The sequence below is a fragment of the Crocodylus porosus genome, unplaced genomic scaffold (genome assembly GCF_001723895.1).
Source record: "Crocodylus porosus isolate Cpor-Errol unplaced genomic scaffold, CroPor_comp1, whole genome shotgun sequence".
Classification (NCBI taxonomy): Eukaryota; Metazoa; Chordata; order Crocodylia; family Crocodylidae; genus Crocodylus; species Crocodylus porosus.
Window position 1 is genome coordinate 96,330,917 of NW_017728886.1, and position 19,926 is coordinate 96,350,842.

At 43.9% G+C, this 19,926-nt stretch overlaps 1 protein-coding gene across 1 annotated transcript in view; it reads left to right on the forward strand.

Annotated features, from left to right (window-relative positions):
* Window positions 1-19,926, forward strand: part of CNTNAP2 (contactin associated protein-like 2) — a 1,403,431-nt gene that overhangs the window by 1,291,727 nt on the left and 91,778 nt on the right. Inside the window, exon 22 of the mRNA XM_019535795.1 lies at window positions 8,511-8,604. Coding sequence (XP_019391340.1) covers window positions 8,511-8,604 — 94 coding nt within the window. The remainder of the gene's footprint in view (window positions 1-8,510; window positions 8,605-19,926) is intronic.

Consider the following 19,926-nt stretch of genomic DNA (forward strand, 5'->3'; position numbering starts at 1 on the left):
AGCTACTACCATATTTTGAAAGTCTCTTGTATAAAGTACATTGGACAGGAAGAGAAACTGGACTGATTATGTGCATGCATGTACACACACACACACACAGCAGAGTCAAAAAAGCCAGGAAAAAGAAGAAAGAACAGAAGGCATCTTGGAACCCATTTGTTACCTCACAATAAATATCCAGTTTCAATAGGATGTACACAGATCCCAAGATGATGGGCTCTGTAAAAACCCTTTTATCTATACATGACTTAATCTCAGCATTTCTGTAAGAGTCAAGATTGGTTATGCTATCAAAGTGAGAAGTGATGTAGGAGAAATAGCTTTGTATTAAACCTCTCTAAGCCACAGTAACATCTGATGAAGTCAGAAGTTGGCTTCAGGTGACCTAAATACAGAATCTGCACATTTCCTGAAAACTGTCGCCACTTTGATTTGTGCTGTGTTCAAATTCCTGCTGTGCATTTCAGTTTAAATGACATAAAGTATTTTTAAAAGAAGGAAACTGTAATGAGAAATCCTAGAGAAAATAAAGAAACTGTAATTTAGCATAGATCCATGATATTATCCCATGTGCATACAAAAATATTAATTTTGTATTAGTTAAATAACACAGTATCTATTTTCAAATCTCATTTGATAGTAGTAATTCCTTTTTTATTACAAGTCTTAATCTTCATGAGACTAATATAGCCCATATGTCATATGTAGTTTGCAAGCTACTCAATTCTAGATGCTTATACCTAAATAGCCACTGGATGGCAGTAAAGCATGACTTTTATCAAGGGTCCAGTATTTCCAAGTGCCTGTGTCCCTCTGTTTGCTGACTTATAAAATCCTGTATTACATTCTTCTAAAAATTGTGATTTTATTAGGTATACTAGAGAAGGATAAAGATAAACAATAAAAACAAGAGAAAATAAATCTCAGTCCTGCCCAACTTCAGACTCCAGAAGCACCACATATTTTCATTAATATTTCCCAAGGAGCTGAACAACATTACCTTTCACCCTTAGCATGAAAACTAGGGAAGGACACAACTCCAAAGGGCAGATCTGGACATATATTAGAACTTTCTCAACATTACAAGGGGGTCACAAAGCTGGCAAAGTGGGCCAATTCTATCTCTAAACATCTTTGACCAGTTCCTGCAGCCATGAAAAGTCCATAAAATCTCATTTGTATTGAAAGTAGATATTTGTTCTAACCAGCTTTTTAGTAATGTTTCTGTATTTCTAATATTCTGATGGAGGTCAGGTCAGATAAAAATCTCTTTGTTTAGTTGTTTGGGTTGAGCTTTTATGAGGCAAATTCACATAGATAGCCAAAAGTTGTGCCTATGGAATGTCTTGAACTTTTTACAACCTTTCTTGAACCTTTTTTAAGACTTATACTTACATTAGAGCATTTCTATGGAGAGATTAACAGCAGAATCCCACCAACTCGAGACACACCTAACATGTGGGCCCTGTTCTAGATTTAACAAGCACCTAGCATAAAGCAGATGGAAAAGCAGTCAGAGATGTAGCTGAGTAAAATGACTCGCTTGGAATCATTAAGCTCTGCTAGACAGCTGCCATGGTTTAAGACTATAAAAAATATGAATTTGACAAATGCAGGTTGAAAAGCATGGAATCTCTTGCTCTGTCTTGAAATACATGCTTTCACGTAATTCAAGAAAACTCTTCTAGGTTTGTTTTCCAAATACGAAAAGTGACATGTACCAAAGTTCAAGCAGAGAAGCAAAGAGCCTGCAGTGTTGGCTATGGGCTGCCAGGGGTCCCCAGAGCACGCATTTCAAATTGATTTGCCGACTTTCTTTTCTACCTGGCAGTAGTGACATAAGCAAGGGCCTGGGTCAGCACCAGCGTTCGAATTACAGGGAAGCTCGGGGTAGGGGGTGGAGCTGAGCTCTCCCCATAAGAGACGAAAGTCCCCCTATAAGATTTAAAAATCATAACGTCTCCAGTTTTGTTACAGCATCATGATGAGCAGTGCTTTTTTTTTTTTTTTTTGCAGACCCCCGCAAGAGTCAAAGTGCAATTCAAACCCTGGTCAGCACTGATTTGCTCTTTGCCTCTGGGGACCATGCTCCTGAGCAACTCTGGTTCAAAATCCCTGCTCCATCTCTCCCTCCAGTAAGGCTTTGACAGAGGAGATCCTCAGCTTGTCTCCTCTCATGTCAGGGAGCTGTGCCTCCCAAAACAAAGTGCTGCAATCCCAGGGCCTTGTTACACATCACAAATGTTAATTGGCTTAGAGCTAGTTTGCATTAACACCTTAAATCTGAGTGGCACATCTGTGGGGATGGACACACCTTAATGAAACAGGAGCCAGGTAGTGTGGATCAAGAAATTAATAGACTCATAAATTGTAAGGCTGGAAGGGACCTTGGAAGATCATCAGGTCCAACTCCCTGTATCAAGCAGGAAAGGTAACTGGGGTCAGGTGATCCCAGCAAAGTGACTGTCTAGTCTCCTCTTGAAGATTTCCAGGGTAGGTGATTGTACCACCTCTGGAGGGCATTTATTCCACAGTGTGGACACCCTGACTGTGAAGAAGTTTTTCCTGATGTTGAGCCTGAATCGGTCATCCAGGAGTTTGTGGCCATTACTCCTAGTTTTCCCCTTAGGTGCCCTGGTGAACAGTTGCTCACCAAGCCCTTGATGTACTCCCCTAGTGTAGTGGTAAGCTACTACCAGGTCCCCTCTCTGCCTTCTTTTCTCAGGCTGAAGTGTCCCAGATCCCTCAGCCTTTCCTCATATGCCTTGTCGTGTAAGACTTTGATCATATGGGTGGCTCTTCTTCAGACTCTCTCAAGCTTGTCCACAACCTTTTTAAAGTGTGGTGCCCAGAACTGGACATAGTACTCCAGCTGTGGCCTCATCAGTGCTGAGTACAGCAGAAGAATCACTTCCTTGGTTTTGCTGGAGATGCATCGATTGATGCATGCCGGAGTATTATTTGTCCTGCTGGCTCATATTTATACTGTGGTCTATTATTACCCCCAGGTCCCTTTCATTCATGGTGCTAGTTAGTTTGGTGCCACCAAGCCTGTAGGTATGTTGGGGGTTGCGTCCTGTGGTGGAGCACTTTACATGTCCCTACATTGAACTTCATCAGATTCCGATCCGCCTAATTTGCTAGCTTATCTATATCCACCTGTAGCCTATCGTCAAGCATGACCATGCTTCCTCATAACTTGGTGTCATCTGCAAACTATGTAAAGAAGATGGATCTATGCAACACTACTTTGCCTCAGTCTTCACTAAAAAATTAAGCTGAAGCCAGACACCTGATAAGGATAACCTGGATAAGAAAGGTGCAAATCTGAGGGCTGATATAACAAAACAGATGATCAGGGACCTTTTGATAGGTCTGAATAAATTCAAGTCAGCAGGGCTCAATAAACCTCATCCCAGATCGGAGAGCCCTTGGCAGTGATCTCCATGAAGTTGTGGGAGATGGACCAGGTACCAGAGTACTACAAAAGGGGCAACATAGTGCCCATCTGTAAAAAAGGCAAAAAGGAGGACCCAGGGAACTGCAGACCAGTTAGCCTCACCTCAATATCTAGGGAGTTGCTAGAACATATCCTAAGGAAGGCCATTTGCAAGCTTCTGGAGGAGGAAAAGTTGGTAACAAGCAGTCAGCATGGATTCATGTAAAACAAATAGTGTTGAGCAAACTTGATCCCGTTCTTTAACAAAGTAACTACTTGGGTGGATGAAAGAAATGCTACAGATCTAATGTCTCAGGACTTCAGCAAGGCTTTTGACAAAGTCCCACACAGCCTTCTCATGAACAAATTGTAGAAATGTTAGCTGGACAAAACTACTACATGGTGATAGATAGCCACAAGCAAAGGGTAATTATTAACAGGTCAGAAAAACAGGAGGTTTCTAGTGAAGTCCAACAGAGGTCTGTCCTGGGCCCAGTGCTGTTCAACATGTTTATTAATTATTTGGATGCTGTCATAGAAAGTTTATTGTGCAGGATTGCAGATGACACAAAACTGGGAAGGACTGGAGAATGTGAGCACAATTCAGAAGGATCTGGACAGACTGGAAAGCTGGAAAGCTGGGCTAGAGATAACATTCAATGTAACAAATACAAGGTGCTACACTTTGGAAAAAATAATTAAAAACACAAATATAACACCTGACTCCTTGGCAGCATTATGGAAAAGGATTTGGGAGTCTTGGTAGATCACAGATTCAATATGTGACTGCAATATGAGGCAAAAGGTGAATGTGGTTTTGGGATGCATCCATAAAAACATTAGGTGCAAGACAGGAGGTGATAGTGCCTCTCTACTCAGCACTGGTTAGGCCTCATCTTGAGTATTGTGTAGAGTTCTGGGCTCCACATTTTAAAAAGGACATGGAAAAGTTAGAGAGGTTCCTGAGGAGGGCAACGGTATTGATAAAGGACTTTGAAAGCAAGTCACACGCAGGGAAGCTGAAGGAGTTAGGAATGTTCAACTTGTGGAAAAGGTTCTTAAGAAGGGACATGATAGCAGTTTTCAAATACATCCCACAGAGCTGCCATAAAGAAAAGGCAAAGTACCTTTTCTCTCTTGCTGCAAAAAGGAGGGCATGGACCAATGGACTGATGTTGCAGCAAAGCACGTTTAAATTGGATATCAGGAAAAACTTCTTCACTGTTAAAATAGTGAGGCAATGGAAGACACCCAGGGAAGTTGTGTACACAGTCTCCATCACTGGAGGTATTCAAGAAATCATTGGTCAGGGATGATCTAGGTATGGCTTTGCTTTATGTTCTACTATGGCTATTTCCCAGGTTTCTGTTTGCCCCCTTTCTACTACATGTGTCAAGGAGTTTTTAAGCCTCCTTCAGAGCCTTTAGGTGATGGCTACAACCAAGGCTGGGGATTTTGTCTGGGGTATGCCAATGCTCCTGCTGGGACCAGTCAGAGGTACCTAGCTAGCGTCTTGCCTCTCCAGTCAGACTGATCTCCATATTTGGGGTCAAGAAGCCAAAGCCATTTAAAACCCCAATGTCAGATTGGTACAGATTGGTGGGGGGGGGGGGGGGGGGGGGGTTGCCTTCCTCTGTAGCAGGGGGCATGGCCCTCTACCTAGGATCTCTTGAGCATATATTGACAACCTTTATAGAAGCAGAACATTGGCTGCCATGCTTTACTTATGGCAGGTTAGGGTGTTATATGTGTGTTGTGTCAGGATTGACATTACTCTTATGTAGAGTTTAGATAATGGATTGTATGGGATGGTTTGGATGGGGATGATCCTCTCTCAGGCAGGGGGTTGGACTAGATGACCTCTGGAGGTCCTTTCCAGCCCTACTTCTCTGTGATTCTGTGAACTAATCAGTGACTTGGTGGTTTCAAACTGTAGATGTCACAGCTTGGATTCTGTGTCACAGTAAAAGAAAAATAATTACCATGCCCAATGGCTGCCAGAAAAGACAGAGTACAAGAGAAACATTAGTGGTTATCAGAATAAAGTAAGAAGTCCATCATTATCTTCCCAGGGAAACTGATTTGACTTCGGCATTGTTATTCTTGATTTATAGCAGCACGACTAAAAGAATCATGAAAGTGAATTCTATTCTGCTTTAACACATAGAAAAGCATGATTCTCCTCCCACCCCAGAATGAATCAGAAGTAATTATCTTGAAATAAATGGAGCTAGACTAGTGTAAAAACAGTTGTGAGGGTTGGGAGTAATTATTTCAAAAATCTGTTTCTGATGTGTCTCTTTAAAGTCTATAATTTGGGTCAATAACCATAATGGCATTGATGATGACAACAGTGAGTGAAGCATTGCTTTGACTTCCTAACCCTGATTTAAGCCATTACCATTAGTCTGAAATGAGAGGTCTGTTTTTCTCGCTTGATGTACACATAAATCAGATTAATATTAATGCATATGATGCTTACTTTCCTTTTTTCCATGAAACTGATATCAAGTGTCTAATTGTAGTATGGACATGGTAGCACAAGCTGTGGTTAAGGCTGTGACCCAGAATTATTTGCCCCTTAGCATTTACAACACTGGAAACATATTCTCTCTTATTGGACTGAAAATATACATTACCTGAATACAACAAAAAGGTGAACCTTTTCCTGTTGTACCAAGTTGAGAAATTCTGTTCAGCCTTTTCTGAGTTACATGAAATGATAACAATTACTAAAAGGAAGGGAATACTGCTATATTTTTTCCATATAGATAATTGTAATATGGTTGAACTTTATCGCTAGAATTGATGTGTAGCTCAGACAATGGTAACTCAAATGTACATATATGACTAGCTTTAAACAGTTAATGGGTAGTAAAGTTATGCCACAATAAAGTGGTAAAAGATTACTTCTCAACATTGGCATTTGATAGGGTTGTTAACATCACAAAGGTATACTCTGTCTAATAAGCTCAAGGGTTTCTGGTCTCAGATAACCTGTGGGACAGTTCCTCTAAGCAAAAGGAAGGAGTTACTTACCAGTTACTAGTTCTTTGACAGTACCTTTACTTACATGTGTGGCATAATTGTGCTCCCTAAATGCTTGAATCTTTTAGGGACCAAGGGTAATTCATACCTGTCCTTCTAAGACTCTGTAAAAGGTTCTGAGGACTTAAAAAGAGGAGAGACCCTGACCCCTTTCCCCCCCAACACACACACCTTGAGTTCTGAGAACTGAGATCAATTCTTAAAAGACAAAAATTAAAGCATCATTAAAACACACAGAGCAATCCTCCAGAAAATACTGTCAGACTATCAGAAGCAGGAAAAAAAAAATATGTGGCCTTGAAGAACTGTAAGCCCATACCTTTACAATTGCTCCACAATTGTTTCTATATTATTTCTATCATTTCACAGTATTCTACATGTTCTAAACACTTGTCTTAAAAAACAGATTTTACCTTTGTTTCAGTTCAGTGAAAACAAAGGAAATGATTGCAATGTTGACCTCTTTAACCCATGTGTCAAATCAAGAAAACAAATAACAATAGCAAGGATATAAACATTCTTCCCATTCACCTCCATTGGATGTGAACATCAAAACTGTACTGAACATCAAAACTGTACTGAGGTGTTTTGAGTGATGGCATGGTATTGTGGACAAAGTATAGCCAATTTGTTTTCTCTCTCTCTCTCTGTGCTCCCATTTTTCTTTGCAAGAAATCAAGTCAATTACATGAGAAATTTCACACTTACATAATGTTGAAGTTACACAACTACAAAAATAAGAAATGAAAAAACTGGGGCTCCTACTGTTTCATTAAATCAGCTTCTTCTTAAATACCCAGTAATTCTTAACGAGTATATTTAATAATATATCATCAAGGTATTGAATGACATACATTTAACAGGAAAAAAGCACTGGAAAATAATAAATATTTGAAATTTGGAAGAGTTGGATTGGTTGAAACATATCTATATCTCAATAATTTATAAATTTCCTAAGGATGGAGGTGAATGAATTAAGCAATACATGCACCAATTTAAAATTCCTAACTACTTCCTTTCTTGCAAAGAATGTACATCTAGCCTTAGTAATAGCCAATAGCTCAGTATTATGATCCAGATTCAAGCTTTGAATTAAAACACTAAAAAACAGTTTTGAAATACCACATTATTGAAATGCATCAGCTCTAGATGTTTATGGATCAGAGTCCTATTCTTGCATTCTCTAGGTCTGGAATAAAACTAGGGATGCCAGAGATGAACCAAGGAATCAGTGTTTGGATCTGGATTAAATCTATAATTATGTTGGGTGTGCCTGCACATTTACTAATGTAATTACCGCTAATTCCACTGCACGTTAGCTCATGTTTTGTCTGCTATGCTAATATGCAGTAGAATTAATCTACTGTACCTTTAGTGTCTCATGTAGATGTAGATGTGCCTGTTCATACTGAAGTCTGTGCCAGGTCTAGGCATCAGTTTCCAGTGGTCCTCTGGTTTTAGTGAGATTTCTTCCCCAAATATTGGATGTTACATGATAGTGGATGTTTAGTGAGATTTTTTTAAAGATAAATAGTGTAAATTTACAAAATATACTGTTTTTGTAGGATTTCCTTCATTGTGGGACATTTTAGGAAGTAGGTCTCTTCCAGATTCAGATAAAACTCAGACCCAAAACCAGGAGGAAACAGGGGATCTGGGGAATTTGAAACCTAGTAACCAGAAATCTGAGGGATCAGATTTATAGTGCAAATGAGACTGTCTTTGTACATAGATCAGTGGGAATTATGTTGATGATTCCTACTCCAGTACATGAACATAGGGAAGAGATTTTTCTAAGACATGGTTTGCTCTTTGTCTAGTGGAGTAGAGGTTACTAACTGTATGCTGTGGATCTGCAAAACAGTGCTTTGGCCTTGGTTCTCATTCTTATCACCAATGAAATTAGAACATCTAGTGACAGAGATCTAAATGGTGGTGTAGTCTCATTAAAGAAAACCTAATTCATCCACAGTGTAACAGGACATAATCCTCAAAGTCTCATCTTGTTCTTGTTTCTCCCCAGCTTGATCACTATCCTCCAGCAAGTTACAACTTGCCGACAGCATCTGACGTTCAGTTCAACTCCCTGAAGGCACTCTTCCTTGGAAAAGTTATAGGTAGCATTTCACTTTATAATTTTTTTTATTAGACATTTTCAGAAAATATAAAAAGCATGTGAGATTGTAATGCCAGTGTTGTCTGTAGTTATAATGCTTATTGGCTATCTTGTTTTTGATTGGGAAACAGTGTTGTTGGAAGCTGTATACTTGTGTCATACTTCAGGTATGCAGTGCAAACTTGTTATTGCAAAGAGCAAGAGACATATAACTGGTAGCACACTGGACTATGACTAATGCACATGGTATAGAAATCAAATATGAAATACTTAGATGATTTCATTTGGGATATTATATCCAGATTTTCAGGAGAATCGGTGAGACCACTACTGCTGGTCTCCAGCCACATGAGTCAGAAACTCCAGTTTTTTAAGGCATCTATGTCCCACACCCACAGTGTCAACATTGTTTCTACTGGATTTCCCCTCCCTCCAGAGCTTCTCTTTGGTTCCACTTTTCTTTCAGAGCTGCAACACTTTTCCTTGGATCTTCCAGCAGAACCCAGAAACCAAATGCAACTTAAGCTACATCAGCTGCCCTGCACTCACTTTGAGGGTAGCCTATATTCCCCCTTGTGACAGGGAACCCTAACCCTGTCACAAAGAAGAAAGTGCACCCCTATAAGGCCAGTACCTTCTGGGCATGGAGGGCTGGTGAGGAAGGGGTTAATTGCTGAACTGGGGCAGCTAGTCAGCTGACCGAAAGAGGCAGAACTATAAAAACTGTGGGTTGAACGGCAGTAGGGAGGTCAGCAGCCGAAGGGAAAGCAGTTCCCCTGAGAGCTCCAGGACTTTGGGCAGCAGTCCATGGCAGAAAGGGGGAAGCTACGGAAGCTATGGAAGCCCCTGCGAGATGACGAGTGCATCCACAACCAGGACTGTAGCCAGCGGTATAGAGCCAAGACTTGAAGAGAGTTCATGTAAGCTGATCCACTGCGTTGATTGAGCATGTACAGTTATGATTATTATTTTTTGTGATTATTGAATAAGACTGGTGGTTTGGGAGAGGCTATTAGGGGATGGAGAAGACCTCATTTTCGGGACCCTCTACAGAGTGGGTACCCTGGCACCAGTGAGGGCGCAGTTTTGGGGGCACAGACCCCAGTGCCAGTGAGGGCACAGCCTTTGGGGGGCACAGACCCTGGCACCAGTGAGGGTGTAGTTCTTTGGAGCAGACGCCAGTGCCAGTGAGGGTGCAGCTTTTGGGGGACATGAACCCTGGTATTTGAAGGACTGTTTTAAAGGGGCTGGGTGAGGACTGGAGCACCGGGGTGCAGTTGTGTTTTGTCTTTTGTGGGTTTTTTTGTTTGGACTGATGGAGGCGGGTTGTGTTGCGCCTGGGTTTTGGACCCACAGCCCACTGGTTGTGGGTCTGGCTCCCATGCCTCTGGGCTGGGGAGTACCGAGCTCCACAAGGGAGCAGGAAAAGCTAGAGCCTCAGAGTCAAACCCTGTTTAATGGGTTCAGATGGGGAGGCCTAGCCAGAGAAAACAGTGGTCAAGCCATACTAGGCAGTCTCCCACTCAAAAAAAAATTAATATTCCATCAAGATGTGGCAGGCGAGGTTAAGACAGAACTGAAGAATTACAGAGCAGGCCCCAAGGGTGCCCCACGTAAGGCATAGATGACCAGGAAGATCACACCAGGGAGGGCAACCTGTCACACCCCTTCTCCATTCTTTCCTAAAACCCTGACTTACTGGACTGCCTCCCTCAAGTCTTGCTCATGTTTCAAAGGCCAAACATTACTGGAGACAACTTCACTCTTGTCACTTCCTCATGATACCCTTTACCAGGAAGAGTGAGCACCTATCAGCATGCATACTCACATCCTCATTCACAGTTCAGAAGGAAAACTAAGACCTCTTCTCCATGGAGGCAGCTCTATCCTCCTCACTTCTGGATATGAACTCAGTCCTTTATAGCAACCACCAAGCCTTCTCCTCACCTGGATCTGATAATGAATAGAGCCCACACAATCCTTCCGATGCAACAACGTGGGATAATTGAGCTTTCCGGTTCCTATGAACCTGTTCTTTTCCTATGTAAGTTCTGTCAGAACTCACAAATGACCTAAAGTGAATATACTCTCAATGTCTTTGAGTCATGTGAATATATTTTATAAGGATGTACTTGCACACAATTGTTTGGAGCAAAGTGAATAGGCAAATTCAGACCATGGTGAATTCTGTGCAAAAATGTAACATAGTCATAACCTGAGTGAAAGGATATAGCCAAAAAAGGGAACCTGTATGCAAGTTTCTTGTAGGTACCCATGGATAGATCCAGGATTTTGTAAAGGGGATACAAGAGCAGTGACTTGTACTGCAGGGGTGGCTACACCCCCACTCCTGGCTGTTACTCCCACAACTCTAGAGAAGACAGACTCTGCTGCAGAAGCAAAAGCCGTGGATTTTTTAAGTCCCCAAATCATGTAAGAATTCCACTGTGCCCACACTGTCATTGCCCTCTCCCTTTTTCTCCATGCTTAGTGTTACATCCCTCCCCTCCCATTCCTCTAGTCCCCTGCTCGCCACTGCTACTATTCCTAGATGAGCCAAGCACAGGGAGCGCTCCAGAGCTACACCTGCCTCACTTCATCTGCGCTGCATGAGGAACTGGTTGCAAACACAGGCAGCAGCAGTGGTGAGTGGGGTCCCCATCATTAAGCCTGTCCATGGCTTCACCACCCCCAGCTCAGCCAGGGACACTGGGGACAGCAGCAGGCAGAAGAGGGAGGGAAGGGGATGTACAGCTGAGCAAACAGGGGAAGGGAAGAGAATTCTTACCTGTTTCAGGGACTTAAAAAAAAGTCCTGGCTGCTGCTCCCACCACATGGTCCAAAGGGGAGGGTGTGACCTCTATTTGTTTGTATCATTCATAACCTAATATTCTGAAAAGGCTGATATAAAGAAGGTCCTTTAAACATTAGATCACATATTGCTTAGGGACCAAGATAAAGGTTTGGGAGGGAGGGTGCTCAGATTTCTGAAGAGGAAAAGCAATCAGCTGTAGAGCAAATGGGACTTTTTAAAGAATACAATCTTTTAATTTGCTTTGTTCTTATGCTAATTTGTTTTGTGAATTTATCTGAATTCGAATGCCATTATAAAGTGTAGTTTGGCTTGAATCAAATTAAAGCTAATATTGGAGTCAAATAGAAGCCTCAGGGCTTTTCTGTGATTTTTTTTTTAATTCTTCTGCTCTGAGGTGTCAGTGAAATAGAATAAAAAGGTTGTCAGTATAACTATGTGGCAGGAAATGGAACATGACTGATGCTTTTGACATTCAGCCAAATAAACACAGTGGGTCTGTCAACATGAAACTATGCAGTAAGCGTGTGCGAGTACACATGCACATGCTTACTGTGCAGTAAACCTCACTAATCATGAGTACATTAGCTACCTGCAAATACAAGTAGCAAATTTATTTGTAATTACTTACTGCACAGTAGTGCTCATGTAGACATCTGACAAGGAGCACATCTGCTCCTGGTCAGCCAGCCACCAGGGGACAGGAATTTGCTCCTTGCCTCTGGAGCTGCCTGCTGTCAGGGTGGGCTCCATCACTGGTGGCTGTGCAAGGGACTATGTCCCCCTGCCCTGGCAACAGGGAGCTCCAAGCAATCAGGGATCAGAGGCTGGGAGAACCTTATCTCCTAGTGCCAGCTCCAGCGCCATGACCACAGGGTCAGCACTGAGAGACCTTTATCTCCCAGCCTGAGCCCTGCAACTCTAGAGCTGGTGCTGGGCACTTCCTGCTGGCAGGGGCTAGGGAACCCAACTGCACAATTGAGGAGCTGTATTGGGGACAGGCTGGGGAGCTTGTTCTCTACCCAACATTATGATCATGGAGCTGAGTGGGGAATAGGCTCTCCAGCTCCTGCCCTGCCATTGCGGAGTGTGGGCTGGGAACTGTGTCAGTCATGGGCAGGTCCCAGTCCCATGCCCCAATGAGGTGATTGAGGCACAGGGCTTGGAGAGAGCTGTAGGGCTGGGATAGGTCCCATTTCCCTTCCCCAATCTGCTGATGGAGCACCTAGCTAGCTAACTGCCCCACCGGAAAATTGGAATAGGGGGATGGGACTTGCCCCTCCCCTGCAGCTCTTTCCAAGTCCCCTGGCCCTGCTCAGAGAACCAAGACCAGGACCTCCCTGCTGACAAGACAGGAGGACATTGTCCCCATCCTGGCAGCAGGCAGCCCTCTGTGGCAGGGTGCAGTGTCCAGCACTGTCTTCCAGGAGACAGCTGTCCTGGACCCAGTGCTCTCTGCCAGTCCCTGGACTAGCACCCAGGGGAAGCCTGGAACTCCCCCCTAGTGGTGGCAGGGACCCATTGCAGGGCCTCAGGAAGTGGGAGCAGTTTGCTGCCATTAGCAGCAAATCAGCTGCCACTTCTCTGCATGTGTGGATGCCTGCCTAGGGGCACTGACTCATGAGTACTTTACTAGCGAGAAAACTGCTCCTGGATCTAATACATATGTAGACACACCCCGTGGGCATGTCTACACATGCAAACTACTTGGCAGTAAATGCTCCTGGGCAGATGTCTACAAATGCAGGGACAAGGCAGCAGATTTGCTGCTCTTAGCACCAAACTTCCTGCAGCCTTGCAATGGGCCCCTGCCACCACCAGGGGGAGCTCCAGGCTCTGGCAGCAGCTGCCAGCAGGTGCCAGCCCTCTTGAAAAGCCAGTCCTGCTCTCTGCTTCCTGCCACTTCCCTGGCCAGGAGCAGCATGTACAGTGCAGGGGAAGCGTGCAGCAGCTCCCTCTTCTCTAACTCTGCCTCCCCACACTATGGCTGCTCCAGCCCCTGCCTCTGTCTGTGACAACCAGTGTTCCAGGCTCCTGCCAGCCACCACATTGGCCCTGCTGGCCTTTGGGAACAACCACCATCTGGCCCTTCTTGGACCCCATGCACACTACTGCCTGCTCAGCTGCAGTGCATCATCCCAGAGCTGCCTCTGCTGTGGAACTGCCGCCTGGACCCCATCTGGCTGGCCAGACCTAGCAGTGACATCAATGATGGGCTCCTGGACCCCACCACTCTCCCTTGCCCCCCTGGGCCTTCAGCTCTGCCACCACTGGGCCCACCGGGCCAGCCAGAACGAGTGGCTGCACATTTTACAGCAGACCTGGAATGAATAGCAATGGCTGCAAACATTCCAGATGACCCGGACCACCATCTGGGACCTCCTGGAGCAGCTCCACCTGCACGTAGAGTGGCAGGACACTGCCATGCAGCTGTCCCTCCCTATGGACACCCACCTGGCCCTTGCCCTATTCAACCTGGCCATGCCAACCAGCCTTTGCCTTGTGGGCCATCTTTTATGTGGGCAAGGCCACAATGATGGAGGGCATCCTGCAGGTATGCAGGGCCATCCAGGACATGCAGCAGCATACAGGTCTGCATGCACGACCCCCTGATGGTGGGATTCCCCCAGTGTATTGGGGCCCCAGATGGGACCCACATCCTTGTCATCTGGCCACACCATGGGAACCAGCCCTACTACAGCCAGAGAGGCTTTCACTCCATGCTTCTCCAGGCCATTGTGGACCACCAAGGTGCCTTCACACATGTGAGAGCTGGCTGGCAGTGGCCACAATGGCAGTGCCAGGCAGTACCCACAATGCCCATGTTTTCTGAAATGTCACTGTGCTGGGTCTGGTGGAGAGTGGATGCTTCATGCCAGGGGTACCAGACCTGCAGCTAGGTGCCATGGTGTTGCTGCCTATCCTCATTAGGGACCCCACCTACCCACTCTTGTCTTGGCTCATGCAGCTCTATGCTGGCCACCTGGACCCCCACCAGGCCCACTGTAACTGCTGCCTGGGCTGGACCTGTGCCCTGGTGGAGTGCACCTTTGGCTATCTTGGATTCACCAAGGATAACCTCCCCTGGGTCATTGTCACAGCCTGCAAGCTGCATAACATCTGCAGGGCCCAGGGAAAGCTCTTCTGCAAGGCCTGGCTGGAGGAGGTGTGGTGGGTGGAGGCTACCTGGCAGTGGGAAAACCACCTGAGGTGGCAACAACAGCAGCACCCCCTCCCCCCCCCAGCCCCAAGAAAGCCACACACCCACCACTGAGGGCCGGGGCACCAGGTACAAGAGGCCCTGACTGACCACCTCCTCCTGCACTCTCTACTATAGCCCATTTGGACTGCCACTCATGACCCCCCACCACCCCAGCACCACACTTACTGCAGACACGTCTCAAAAGAACAACAGTTTTTATTCCCCTCATGTCAGACAGGAACAGGAAACAGGGGGTCTGGAGACTGAGGGAACTGCTGCCTGCTGGTGTGCTCCAGGGCTCCAAATGCCTGCAGGCTTTTAAAGTCTTGAGGCAAGGGCTGCTACAGAGGCCCTGGGGCTAGCCTGAGGCTGCCCCTCTAGTGGCAAAGCTGGATGACCTAGGAACAAATTTGCTCCCAGGTCACGTCTACATGTGCATAACTGCACAGTAACTAATCACAAGGAAATTTGCTACCTGTATTTGCATGGTTATATACAGTGAACTGCTACTGAGCAGTTACGCATCTTGTGTAGATGTGCCCAGTGTGCTGCAGAATAATATCCAATATCATCTTGCTGACAGTATGAAACTCAAGTGACTACATTGATCTCTGTGCATTTCCATCTTATAGTGCTAAATTAAGATGGAAAAGCCAGGCCAAAATTTAGATGTCCTAGTATCCATTCTCACCAATGGCTAAAAGCAAGACCTATTTAGTCATCAATTTAAAGAAGAACACAGTAGATGAAGCATACTGGAAGAATAGCTGTAACTTTGGAGTAGCTTAGATGGGGTGGCCAGAGCTCATCTCTTTTTTTCCTCAAGGTGCACTGCAAAGGTTACTGCTAACAAATTATACCAAGCTAGCAAATTATTTTCGTGGGGAGATAATCATAATGAGAAGGGGTGGGGAGCTGTCCTCTTCCTTTTATCTTGATTACCCCATCTGAAGAATCTGTTCCCACAATGGATCTGTTGCCTCTAGGATAACAGTTTCCTTCAAATACTAGGTTATCAGCTGCCAAAGCTGCTATGGTGGTGCTGCCTGCATGATGCCATCTTCTAAAGCTTGATTAAGAAAAGCCTTATGTGGCCCTGATAGTAGTTCTGCTTATTCTGCATAGGAAAATGTGAGGGAAGAATATGGAAAAAGGCATGAGGGAGAGAAAATATAGGGAAGGGCATAGGTCAACAATTATATTAGAGAGTAGAGGAGAGAAAAGGAAAGTTTCCAAAACTCTGCATAAAGAGATGCATCATAGTCTATTGTGGAAATGAAAGAAGAAAGTGTGGTGAAGTCAGGAGGAGAGAGAGAATTAAATATGTTAGGTTCTTCTGAAATGTTTTAAATGAAAAGTCAATTGTCAGTATCCCTGAAACAGAACACATAGTGCGCCCTTAAATTACATAAGTGTTGGGAATGGTTTTACACAGTACTGCGGTATATTTTGGGCGCTTGGTCCTTGGGCTGGCAAATGATGGATAATATTTTTAAACCCTGTCTATACCAGAAGGTAAAGGTAGAGCCCAGCCAGTTTTGTAATACAGACGTCACAGCATCTGCATTCCTTTATTTGCAATGTTTCAGTACTAATTTTCTAAAGTTTCCTTTAGAGATCCTTGAGAAGAAACCAAATTCAGGAACTGGACAGCTCAGGGGATTCATATTGGTTTTCTGAAGCTTTTCATATCTAGGTCACATGTTTGAATGAACTCACATTCAGGGTGATTGAAAGTTGTCAGAACCATCTGACAGGTGCTTGATCTTTATGAAATGAGTTATTGACTTAGTTCAGTTGTTAGCTGAGATGCATCACAAAAATCACCTTTCTATTTGACTCCCTCACAAATAGTCACAAAAACGTTGAAGCCTAGCTGGACACAGGTATGAGATTATCCTCTATTACAAGTGGCCTCTCAACATGTGATTTTTGGGACATCAGCAGGGCAATCTGGGGAAGCCTGCACTCCTTTTCATCTGGGATCTTCTTGTTAGGTACATATAGAGAAAAGATATGTCTACAGAGATAATATGTTTATTTTGGTTTTTCAAAATAACTAGACATTTTCCCCCTGGTTTTAGCAGAGTATATTTTGCTTTAGCAGATTAATTTGCCTAATTGTTTCATGCATCAAAGGAATTATTAAGTACCTGTAAGTAGCAATGGTCTAAATTCTTTCTTGTTCCTTTCAAATCTGAGAGGCTAAACCATGGAATAATATTGGATTCCAAAATAAGAATTAATTTTGCACTAAGACATACAGACAACTAAAAGTAATTCTGATAACAACCATCATAGAATATATGTGGTGCAGCTACAGATTTTATTTTTGATTAGGTTCATGCAGAGAATGATGAAGTCATCTCACACAGTGATTAAATCAGGAAAGTGAGAGAAAATGTTAAAGAACAGTAATAAGCAAACTGCTTAGAACCCCTTCCAGCGTAAGCTGGAGTTTATTAAATCTGTAGATTTCGATAATGAAAATCAAAACTAGATTCCAGACTTCTGGAAATGTCCTGTATATTCCTTCATTATGAACTGTTCTATATGGTTATGCAACCTTTGATTGCTAACACTGCTTTGGCTTGAAGATCATTAAAATTATTTTTTAGCCACAAGAACTGTGATTCTTTTTTTTCCTCCTACGTATATAATTTCTTCAATGTGGGATATTTATCAAGGAAAAAGAACATCAATACCAAAGAAACAAAAATAATTCCACTGTGCGTGCCAAAAAATCTATCTGGAGAGACAGTAACTTACTGATATAATTGTTGCAAATTGTTGCACCTCTGACCATTGCTATTGATCAGACTGAATATATAACTCTCCTGAGGAATGCTGAGTGAGGGGAGTAGAAGTCAAGGTTAATCTTGTTATATGTGTTCAGCAGTTTGAAGGGCAAACAGGTTGCAGAATATAGTATTTTTAAAGCTTCTAATTGCCATGTCATTCTGGCAAGAATCATTTCCAGATATTGAGATTCATAGTTGAGTATATATACTCACTGTAATATGCACATTTTGTACTGCCCTGAATTAGCTTTGCATATAGTAGCCCTGCAACTGCTATATTTGAGCAGCTGAGTGTTTGACTTCAGTTTTAAATGTCTCCACTGATTCCTGTTCTGTTTGATTCTTTTACATCATAAAAAGTGACAGTCAGCTTGTATTTTTATGGAATATTCTGGAGCTATTCAATATAGATATACAGCCTCTCTCTCTATTTTCTCCCCTTTCATTTTCATAAGGTTTATTTGCATAGGAAAAAGCATACCCTGCCACAATGTTATCTAATGCTAGTCAGAAACTAGCACTTGTGTGAAACCTATCAGAATCGTAGAAAATTAGGGTTGGAAGGGACCTCAGGAGGCCATCTAGTCCAACCCGCTGCTCAAAGCAGGACCATCCCCAACTAGATCATCCCAGCCAAGGCTTTGTCCAGCCAGGTCTTAAAAACCTCCAAGGATGGAGATTCCACCACCTCTCTGGGTAGTCTGTTCCAGTGTTTTACTACCCTCCTAGTGAGAAAGTTCCCCCTAAACTTCCTTTGCTGCAATTTCAGACCATTATTCCTAGTTCTGTCATCTGCCACCAGTGAGAACAGTCTAGCTCCTTTGTTTTTGGAACCCTCCTTCAGAAAGTTGAAGGCTGCTATTAAATCCCCTCTCATTCTTCTTTTCTCCAGACTAAATAATCCCAGGTCCCTCTGCCTGTCCTTAAGTCATATGCCCAAGTTCCCTAACCATTTTTTGCCTTCTGCTGGACTCTCTCTAATTTGTTTACATCTTTTCTGCAGTGGAGGACCCAAAACTGGGCACAGTACTCCAATGTGGCCTCACCAGTGCTGAATAGAAGGAAAAAATGGTCACTTCCCTCTATCTGCTGGCAATGCTCCTACTAATGCTGTCCAGTATGCTGTTAGCCTTCCTGGCAACAAGGACACACTGTTGGCTCATATCTGTCTTACTGTGCACTGTAACCCCTAGAGCTGCTGCTTACCCAGTCAGTCCCAGACTGGACCAGTGCATGGAACTGTTCTCTCCTAAGTGCAGGACTTTGCGTTTGTCCTTCTTGAACCTCATGAGGTTTCTTTTGGTCCGATCCTCCAATTTGTCTAGGTTTCTATGAATCCTAGCTCTTCTGTCTGGTATATCTATTACTTCCTCCAGCTTGGTGTCATCTGTAAGCTTGCTGATGTTCTTTTTACTTGGTAAATATATCACATTGTACTCCATCCCATCTTCCAAGTCATTGATGAAGATATTGAACAAAACTGGCTCCAGAACTAACCACTGGGGCACATCACTTGATACTGGTTGCTAACTAGATATTGTACCATTGGTTACTTCTCTATAAGCCAGCTAGTTTTCTGTCCACCCTATAGTCCATTCATGCAACCCATACTTCCTTAGCTTGCTTGCAAGAATGTTGGGGAAAATTGTATCAAAGAATCAGTGGATCAGAAAGGACCTGTAAGATCATTGAGTCCAGCTGCTGCCATAGGCAAGGGGTTAATGAGCTCAGACTAGCTCAACGAGATGCTTATCCAGCCTCCTCTTGAACACCTCCAAGGATGGTAACTGTACCACCTCTGCCTCGAGTGTGTTCCAGGTTTTAATTACCCTTATGGAGAAGTTCTTCCTTATGTCCAACCTAAATCTTCCCTCTATTAGTTTGTGACCATTGGTCCTCGTCCTCCCAAGGGGTGCCTTCCTGAAGAGTTGCTCCCAGATCTTGGTGTTCTCCCCAACATACTTGTAAGCGGCATCAAGTCACCTCTCAGCCTCCTCTTACCCAGACTGAACAAGCCCAGCTCCCAAAGTCTCTCCTCATAGGGCCTATCCTCCAGGCCTTAATCATGTGGGTGGACCTTCTCTGCACCCTCTCAAGTTTATCCACATCCTTCTTGAAGTGCAGTGCCCAAAACTGGGCACAGTACTCCAGCTGCAGCCTCAACAACACTGAATAGAGAGGGAGAAGCACCCTGAATTTGTTGGCAACACATCTGCTGATGCACACCACAGTTCTGTTTGCCCTGCTGGCAACTTCCTCACAGTTGCCTCATATTCATCTTCTGGTCGATTGTGACCACCAGGTCTCATTCAAATGCTGTGCCAGCTAGTGGGCTAATGCCTATCCTATAGTTGTAGTGAAGGTTCTTCCTACCCAGATGAAGGAACCAGCACTTTTCCCTGTTGAATCTCACCTGATTCTGATCAGCCCATAGAACCAGTATGTCATGGTCATCCCGGATCCTTACCCTACCCTCTGGTGTGCCCGCATTTCCCCAAAGCTTGGTAT